The sequence below is a fragment of the Rhizophagus irregularis genome, chromosome 16, assembly GCF_026210795.1.
Source record: "Rhizophagus irregularis chromosome 16, complete sequence".
NCBI classification, from domain to species: domain Eukaryota; kingdom Fungi; phylum Glomeromycota; class Glomeromycetes; order Glomerales; family Glomeraceae; genus Rhizophagus; species Rhizophagus irregularis.
Genome location: NC_089444.1, coordinates 1,924,090 through 1,932,807, shown reverse-complemented (window position 1 = coordinate 1,932,807; position 8,718 = coordinate 1,924,090). Strand labels below are relative to the sequence as shown.

Sequence of the window (8,718 nt, the reverse complement as noted above, 5' to 3'; positions counted from 1 at the left end):
AGATGATTATTAATTACTAGAGTTATTATTTAATATTCATTCTAATTAGAAGTTGAATCTAATTTTTATTTAATATAGCTAATATTTCAGGAATATTATAATTGGTCTAAAATCTATTTCAATAGATCTACTAATACAAAGATATTGCACCCTTAATTTTACTATTTAGACAGACTATTTATTAGTATATTATATTTTTACAGTAAAGTATATTATATTTTTAGTGATATTATAAAGTAACTATCGAAGAAAACCAAAATCTTTTTAAAGTATAATGAAATAGGATTCTGAAACTTCTAATGATCTTTTAAAAAATATTAGAAGGATATTATAATCCTTTGTTGAAATATATAGTCTAATTATATATACTAATTTATTATAGTGTAGTCTAGTAACTTACACTATTTATAAACCTATATAATTGAAAATATTTGGTGATATTTCTGTATAAATAATAATTTGAATCGTGTAACATAAAATGTGTGATATGTCTGCGCTAGATCTATTTCATGTTATTATAGCTAAAATAATTTGGTAATTTTTGTACTTTTATGCTATTAATAGTAGTGTTTGCAGTATAATTATAATTAAGCTTAATGAAAGAGTGCTACTTTAATAACTGCACTATGTATATAAAAGTATTATTTTATAACTTGTTAAAAAAATAAAGTTTAGTAGTAATAATAATTATCATATTAGTATTATGATATACTTTTAAGTAAAATTAAAAATTTAAAAAATATTAACATAGATTATAAATTTATTACTGATAATTACTATTAATATATGAAATTATTTAAAGTATATTTAAGTCAACTAATAATTATAAAATTTAATAGCTAATTTAATAGAATTATAAAAAGAAATTGATAATAGTTTTTGCAAAAAATATAATAATAATTTTAGTAAAATTTATTTATTAATATATTATAGTAATATAAAATTACTGGTAAAATTAAATAATCCTATAAAAAAGAAAATCCAGAAAATATACATGCCACCCAAATTATTTTGGATTGCCGTAATTATAAGTAAAATCCCAAATTCAATTATGGCATTCCAAATTATTTTGGCAGCATGTATACCAGAAAATATACAGATATAATTGAAAATATTTAGATATATACAGAAAACATCTAGAAATATACAAAAAATATTCTAGCATAAATAAATTATTTCAAAATCTGTTACATTTTCTGTATATATTTAGATGTTTTTTATTATATATTTAGATGTTTTCAGTTATATTTGGGTTTCTTTTTTTTAGAATATAATATGTTAAATAATTTTATTAATAAATAGTAAATAGTAAATAGTAATAGATGGTTAATATGATATACTTATATATTCCAAATTGAAAGAAATTAAAAGGATTTTAATATTTTTTTATTATTATAACAGATTTAAAGGTATAGCCTTTTCCATTTAGAAAGGTCAAAGGTAGTTTGGTTTAAAAGATATTTAAACAATATTATTATATTTTGTATATAATTTACTTTGTACTTATTATTAATGGGTAAGGTTGCTGGAGAAACTAGGGGTTTTGGCAAGTTGGTGAAATGCCGAAATAGCGAAACTTTGCCAAAACTATATGAAAGTTTTATTAAAAAGTTGGCGAAACTCTGGAGAAAAGCAAAACCTGACAAAACTTATTATAAATGCTGAAACTGCTGAAACCTTGCCGAAACTATAATAAAACTATAGTAAAATCTTGGAGAAACTAATCGTAGAATTTTGGAGAGGTTTAGATAGGCAACCTTATTAATGGGTATAAATTTTGTATTTTAAACTTTATTTTAAATAAACAGGATTACATTATTAAAAAAAAACTACTTAATAAATAATAATAATAATAATAATAAATTTTATTGGGTAAAAATAATTTAATATATTAATATATTTACTCATTTTTATATTATTATATAAAGTTTTCAAAAATTCTATTTTATATATTAATAATTTGTATTATATAAAATAATTAAATAATTTAAATATTAATTCTATATTATATATTTTACTTAAAACTTTGTGATTAAATTATAACTAAATTATCTATAAAATCTATAATTGTTTAATTATTTTAAATAAATTACCATGGTAAAGATTCTTTCCTTTTTATTAAATTCAAATCATTTGGTGATAAAGAACCACTTGAATAGGAATAATTTCCTTGATTGTTATTTTCCAGTGTTAATTCAATATTTGCTTTTGCTAATGGAAAGGTGGCAGATCGAGTTGTTACTGGTATTGAATCAAGTGATATAATTGAATCAACTGTAATTTTGAGGTTGCGTTTTCTGTTATTTTTTGTTTCTTCATGATAAGCACGAGCACATTCTTGTAAATGTGCCTTCATATCCACTGAGTATGAATAGTCTAATGCAGTCCATCCAGAAAGATTTTTGCTGGCAAATTGACAACCATGCTCAATTAGCATCGTTACTGCCTTAAATAAAAGAATAAATTATAATATTTTTAATGTATTTATTAAAACAAACATCTAAATAATAATATTTACTTGAAATTGATTCCAAGCTGCAGCACTAAATTAAAAATAATAAGAATGATAATTAAAATTAATTAATTAAATATCGAATTATTAAAGTTAAATTAATTAATACTTACTAATGTAATGCAGTATTCCCATCAAAATCTGTTTGATTAATATCTGCATCAAATTCTAACAATAACTATAAATAATGTAATAATATAATTAATAATAAAAATTAAAAAAAAAAATCTCTTATAAAACAAATAACTACTTTAATTGCATCAAGATTACCAAGTTTGGAAGCAAATATAAGAGCTGTCTGTCCTTGCTTATTAACCATATTAACACTGCTAGGAAAAAGTGTAGCATATATTTTCAAAATCTGTGCGGAGAAATTTCAGGAAAAGAAAAAATTGAAAAATAGGTAATATATAATAATTGCCAAAAATGACTTTTAATAATTACCTCCAAAGAATTATATTTTGCAGCTATCATTAGTATAGTGTTATTTTCAAAGTCCTTAGAGAATTTGTATTATAAGGTTAATAAATAAGCTGGTAAAAAATGATATAAATAATATTTAATGACATACTCTTGAAAGCTCTAAATCTTCATGTCCTTGTTGAAGAAGGTATTCAACGACATAATCATGTCTGCAACTTGTAGCATACATTAAGGTCGTCCTTTAGAGAGATTTATGAGTATTTTTCTCAGTAAAAAATAATAGATGCATTATTTCCATACCATCCATTTTCGGGGTCAGGATTTTGCATGTTTGTTTTTGCAAGAAGTCGTTTTATAAGATCTAGGTTACCTTCGCGGGCAGCCCGTCGTAAACGTAAGCGTGGATCTTCTATTGGCATTAGTAAACGTTCTTGAAATAATTGAAATAAGGCTAAAATTTATATGTTTGATTTTATGATCATTTCTATTTATATTTTTATTTCCCGCCAAAAATAAAAAAAAATTGTAGATCCTTATAATGTTTATTTGTTAACCAAAATATGGTAGCATCGTAGTATCGACAATCTCTTTAGAGTTTAATTAATTAAAATCATGTGATTTAGTTTATTTACTAGGTAACATCATAAGACACTTCTCTGTAGGTCTACATTGCGTCAATAAATATGCGGACAACGTTTAACGGTCACACGACCGTGTTGAATTTACGACTAGAACTAGGTAGCTAATCTAACTCGTTATTTCTTTTTTCAAATTCCTCTTTTTTGATTTTTCCCTTTTTTAACTTCTTTGCTAATCGTTCTTCTTTTTGTAATTCTTTCCATTCATCGTCAATCATATCATCAGCATTTCTTTTTTTAAGAAATTCTTTCTTTTTGGCTTTCTTAAATTTACGTTCCGCTTTGCGCTGCTTTGCTAATTTCTTAGCAGACCAAGAACCCTTTGGAAGTTGTCGACGTTTATGTATCTTATCTGATTGCGTGGCATATCTTAGTTTTTCCTCTATTAACTTTTGCCTTCTCTTTTTTTCGCGTGATTTATCAGCATATTTATATTCATCCATCTAGAAACAAAAAAAACATATAAGTCCAATTATATTTAAAAGGAAAAAAAAGAAACAAATACGTTTTACGTACATTTACGGAGTTTTCTTCAAAGTCATTAATTTTGTAATCTTTTAATTCGGGCATTTTCGGTAACTAAAAAGTTCCAATTAACTATTACTAAGGAACAAAATATCAACGTAAATAATAAACATCGTAATTACCCGTAATAGACCGTAACCTTTAGCAACTTTACCCAGATCTAAATCTTTCAAGCGAAATATGTAACTAGCGTCATGTTTTGTATAGAAACGAACGTACGAAACGAAGGCTTTCGTGCCCTTTTAAAAAAAGTATTAATATAAAAGAAGTCGATTAATTCAAATGTTTATCACAAACTACCTTATCATGTAAATCTCGATCCGCTAAAACAATGTCCTGAACTTGTTTCAAGAGACTATCATTTTCTTCATCGATAGTATCTTGCGTTACAATGGTATTACTATTATCAGATAAAATATAAGAAAGAAGCCGTACGGGAATTTTTCGGATTTTTAAAAAATCTAAATTATAATGTGTAATTCATGTAAAATCATTAAAACTTTAGTGTAAAGCTTAATAAATAATAACAACATACCTACGTAAACTTCTTCCCTTCCTTTAACCAATAATAAGATAGCTTTTCCTTTTTTTCCAGCTCTTGCGGTTCTACCGCAACGATGGGAAAAAACTTTTGGGTCTTGTGGTGGATCCATTTGTATAATGAAATCAACGTCAGGCATATCTAACCCTCTTGCGGCAACATCGGTACACAATAAAAGAGCCTTTGATGTTGTCGGAAGGTTAATAAATGACTGATAGGTAGCTGTTCGTCTCTTTGTATCCATTTTTCCATGTAGCGAATGGATAGATATTCCTTTTAATTGTGACAATTTTGTTAATATCTAAAAAGTTATAAATAAATTTTAAATTATTATAATTCTCTAAATTAATTAAGAAATAAAGTTAAAATATATACTTTATAAAAATAATCAACACAAGCACAAGTAGCATAATAGACAATACATTTTTTTGTAGTTTTTTCACGGTTTATTATTCGTATCAGCTGAGCTAATTTTTGGTGTGGTTCACATACTATACATCCGATATCCAATCTTTTATAATAAAAAAAATTTTCAGAAATTAAATATAAGGGTTTCGACAAAATTTATAAATCTTACGTTAACGGTGTCCTTTGTTCATCCTTTGAGATAATATCTTCAACTTTAACAACAACTTTCACTGGGTTTCTTAATCCTACACGAACGATCTCAGAAATAGAATCGGTCATTGTCGCAGAAAATAATCCTGTTCGTCTTTGTTTTGGTAAATGTGTAATGATATTATCTAACGTTTGCGAGAATCCCATATCTAATAATCTATCAGCTTCATCTAATACTAGTATTTCTAGTTCTTTAGTATTTACCACACTTTTTTCGCTTCCTTTTCCAATTAATAAATCCCGCAGTCGTCCCGGTGTCCCAATAAGAATATCCGGGCCCAATTCTTTAAACTCAGCAATATCGTCATGAAGTGTAGTGGTACCCCCGATGATAAGTGCGTGTTTTGGTAAAGAGGGATCTTTGAGAAATATAGAAAATACTGAAGATATTTGTTGTGCAAGTTCTCTTTACCGATTTATTAATTATTTTAGTATGTTTTATTAAACAAAAGAAAAAGAAGTAACTCAATTCAAATCTACCTTGTTGGAGTAATAACGATAGCACCTATTTCATTTTTTGCTAGTCGTTTTTTTCGAGTTAATTTTTCGATTATTGGAATAACAAATGAAAGAGTTTTACCGGAGCCCGTTACAGCCTATACCAGTACATATAGTTTAAAATAAAACCTTTATAATAAATATATCTTTTGAACATACCTCAATCACTACGTCTTTATTTTTCATAAACAATGGAATAGCACTTGCTTGAACAGGGGTCATTTCTGAAAATCCTAAAGTCGCTAAAGTTTCCAAACTAAAGATAAAGAAGATTAAAGTATTGTTAATTGCTACCTATATTAATAAGAAATGCGGACTTTCAACCCACATAAAAGGACTCAATTTAGGCTCTAAAGTATCCCAAGAGCCTGCTTTCGCAAATGTCGCAGACATTATTAAGGGCAAAAAAAATAATTTTTTCGACGTTGATCAATTATATAGAACAAGAAATATGATTGGTTTAAATTAGTGTAACGTGTAACAGAAAAAATCATTTTTTTTTTGATCAAAAAACCATCCGTTTGAAGTTTTATATTCGAAAAATCAATTGAATATAATTATAAATAGATAAGACACGAAGATGCTTATTCCAAAGAAAAATCGCAAACTGATCTATGAAAATCTTTTCAAGGGTCAATTTTTTTTCAAATTGTTTCTGATTGTTTGATTTGTTATCTTTTATTAACCTAAAATTGTATGATAATTATTTTCAGAGGGCGTTTTAGTTGCGAAGAAAGATTTCAATGCCCCTAAACATCAAGACATTGAAGTACCTAATTTACACGTGATTAAAGCTTGCCAAAGCTTAAATTCAAGAGGATTTGTGAATACACAATTCTCATGGCAATATTATTATTATTCTTTGACAGATAAAGGCATTGAGTATTTAAGAGAATATTTACATCTGCCTCAAGAAATTGTTCCAGCTACTTTCAAGAAACCTAGGCCCGCTGCAAGGCCACGCCCTGGTATGTTAATGTGTTATGTTATGATTTGATTTAAATATGATAAATTCCGATTTAATTATTTTATGATTAATTTGTAAAAAAGAGGGAGAAGGTAGAGATGGAAGTTCTTATCGTACAGCAGGTCGTGGTGATCGTGATTATCGTCGTCGTGATGATGGTGAAGGCAAAAAAGAAGGAGCTTCCGGTGACTTTAAGCCTGAATTTAGAGGTGGTTATGGCCGTGGTCGTGAACAACCAGAATAGCATAAAATTTCATATTTAGTCACATGATAAATTCTGAATTTTGTTTCTGTCGACAAAATATTTAAACCAATAACATAATAAAAAAAAAATGGTTATTCAATAATTATAAAACCGTTTTTACATGTGTAAATGTCGGGCAATATCAAATATCATTTTAACGGGGGTGTCAACTGTCAAATCATGCACTATCACGTGATATCGAATTTTCTTTTAATATGTGATGTATAGTAAAATAAAAATACTCTCACAAAAAAGATGCCAAAAATTAGACATTCACGAACAAAAAAACCTCCAGAAGGTTTTGAAGACATCGAAGAAACATTGCAAGAATTTGCCCGAAAAATGAAAGACGGTAATATTAGTTTATTACTATTTTGCTATATTTATTCTCTATCAAGTTAATTTTCTTTACAAATATAGCTGAAAATGAGCCACACGAAGGAAAACGTCGTGTGGAATCTTTGTGGCCTATTTTTCGTTTACACCATCAAAGATCACGTTACATTTATGATCTATACTACAAACGAGAGGCCATTTCAAAAGATGTTTATGATTACTGTTTAAAACATGGATATGCCGATGGTAATTTGATTGCCAAATGGAAAAAGGTTTGTATATATAAACTCATTATTATTGTTTAATGCATTTATGGTTCTAATTATTGCCTAAACTTGGTTTATAGCCGGGATTTGAACGCCTCTGTTGCTTACGATGCATTCAACCTAAAGATACCAATTTTGGCACTACGTGTATCTGTCGCGTACCAAAATCGAAATTGGAAGAAGGACGCATAGTTGAGTGTGTTTTATGCGGTTGCAGGTAATTTTTAAAGTTCTATTATTTTGTTTTTTCTGTCTTATTTTAGAAAGTGTTGAACTTTTATTTTCTGTAGAGGTTGCTCGAGCACGGATTTTACTTCCTCGAAAAAAGAAAAGTCAAAACAACCAAGGATTGAAAATGAGGATCAACATTTACAATCGGAAACTTATGGAGAGCAATCCACACAAACGCAAATTAAGCAGCCATCACCAAATGAAGAAAATGAGAAAGATGAAGATAATCAAAATAAAGTTGAATAAAAATTTTGATGATTTTTAGATGTGAGTTTTTTATTTTTTTTGTTTTTTATTTTTATTATTTTTTTTTTAAAAAAAATATTTTAACTATATTCACATTAATAAGTTGGTTTAATAGAATTAATTTATTTTGGTTTGTATATAGCATTATAATATTTAGAAAAATTTCTTTATTAATGAAATAAAATTTATAGAATGTCACCTGCTTATTGCAATACGAAACAAAATAGGAATCAATTATTCCAAAATAATATATGGCTTTTATTATTTGAGAACGATTTCTTTGTTATAAAATAAAGTTGTTGATATTAAAATAATGTTGTTGGTATTAAAATAACGTTGTTGATATTAAAATAATGTTGATATTAAAATAATGTTGCTGATATTAAAATAATGTTGATATTAAAATGATGTTGATATAATAATATGTTCATATAGTGAATTATAATAATATGCCAATTTTACACATAATACCAAAATTATTTTAAAAAAGCACATGGTGAACTTGTTTACATTGAAAACGAGACCGTGAGTTTTTATAACTGGTCTTTGAAATCAAGTTTCACATAAATTTGTTATTTAGAAAATTATTATTAATATAACATTACAGTTTGATAATACTGTAAAATATAGCAATCTCATTTTATAGCAGATTTATTATATCCAGTAATAGCTG

General features: G+C 26.7%; 4 protein-coding genes across 4 annotated transcripts; 2 read left to right on the top strand and 2 right to left on the bottom strand.

Moving 5' to 3' along the window:
* Nucleotides 1–1,856: 1,856 nt before the first annotated feature.
* On the bottom strand, nucleotides 1,857–3,354 carry OCT59_008200 (uncharacterized protein; the record flags this gene model as incomplete). Its single annotated transcript, XM_025310991.2, has 7 exons — nucleotides 1,857–2,446; nucleotides 2,519–2,543; nucleotides 2,626–2,690; nucleotides 2,763–2,873; nucleotides 2,957–3,010; nucleotides 3,084–3,174; nucleotides 3,236–3,354. The coding sequence occupies 7 exons, from the start codon at nucleotides 3,352–3,354 to the stop codon at nucleotides 2,090–2,092; spliced, it is 822 nt and encodes a 273-aa protein (XP_025176231.1). The 3' UTR covers nucleotides 1,857–2,089.
* Nucleotides 3,355–3,530: 176 nt separating this feature from the next.
* On the bottom strand, nucleotides 3,531–6,148 carry OCT59_008199 (uncharacterized protein; the record flags this gene model as incomplete). Its single annotated transcript, XM_025318417.2, has 10 exons — nucleotides 3,531–4,016; nucleotides 4,090–4,152; nucleotides 4,221–4,337; nucleotides 4,399–4,559; nucleotides 4,634–4,940; nucleotides 5,015–5,150; nucleotides 5,217–5,663; nucleotides 5,738–5,853; nucleotides 5,915–6,011; nucleotides 6,084–6,148. 10 exons carry the CDS (start codon nucleotides 6,146–6,148, stop codon nucleotides 3,678–3,680), a joined length of 1,848 nt encoding a protein of 615 aa, XP_025176230.1. The 3' UTR covers nucleotides 3,531–3,677.
* A 116-nt stretch (nucleotides 6,149–6,264) lies between these two features.
* OCT59_008198 (40S ribosomal protein eS10) lies at nucleotides 6,265–7,221 on the top strand. The gene is made up of 4 exons (XM_025318416.2): nucleotides 6,265–6,387; nucleotides 6,469–6,723; nucleotides 6,806–7,068; nucleotides 7,215–7,221. Exons 1-3 carry the CDS (start codon nucleotides 6,336–6,338, stop codon nucleotides 6,964–6,966), a joined length of 468 nt encoding a protein of 155 aa, XP_025176229.1. The 5' UTR covers nucleotides 6,265–6,335; the 3' UTR covers nucleotides 6,967–7,068; nucleotides 7,215–7,221.
* On the top strand, nucleotides 7,211–8,314 carry OCT59_008197 (uncharacterized protein). The gene is made up of 5 exons (XM_025326418.2): nucleotides 7,211–7,318; nucleotides 7,387–7,574; nucleotides 7,649–7,785; nucleotides 7,859–8,066; nucleotides 8,149–8,314. The coding sequence occupies exons 1-4, from the start codon at nucleotides 7,222–7,224 to the stop codon at nucleotides 8,043–8,045; spliced, it is 609 nt and encodes a 202-aa protein (XP_025176228.1). The 5' UTR covers nucleotides 7,211–7,221; the 3' UTR covers nucleotides 8,046–8,066; nucleotides 8,149–8,314.
* Nucleotides 8,315–8,718: the final 404 nt, after the last annotated feature.

Coding starts and splice junctions, on each gene's coding strand:
- OCT59_008197 (XM_025326418.2), top strand. CDS start 7,222: ATGCCAAAAATTAGACATTCACGAACAAAAAAACCTCCAGAAGGTTTT. Junction 7,319..7,386: donor TGCCCGAAAAATGAAAGACG/GTAATATTAGTT, acceptor TTACAAATATAG/CTGAAAATGAGCCACACGAA. Junction 7,786..7,858: donor TGTGTTTTATGCGGTTGCAG/GTAATTTTTAAA, acceptor TATTTTCTGTAG/AGGTTGCTCGAGCACGGATT.
- OCT59_008198 (XM_025318416.2), top strand. CDS start 6,336: ATGCTTATTCCAAAGAAAAATCGCAAACTGATCTATGAAAATCTTTTC. Junction 6,388..6,468: donor CTATGAAAATCTTTTCAAGG/GTCAATTTTTTT, acceptor AATTATTTTCAG/AGGGCGTTTTAGTTGCGAAG. Junction 6,724..6,805: donor CGCTGCAAGGCCACGCCCTG/GTATGTTAATGT, acceptor TTTGTAAAAAAG/AGGGAGAAGGTAGAGATGGA.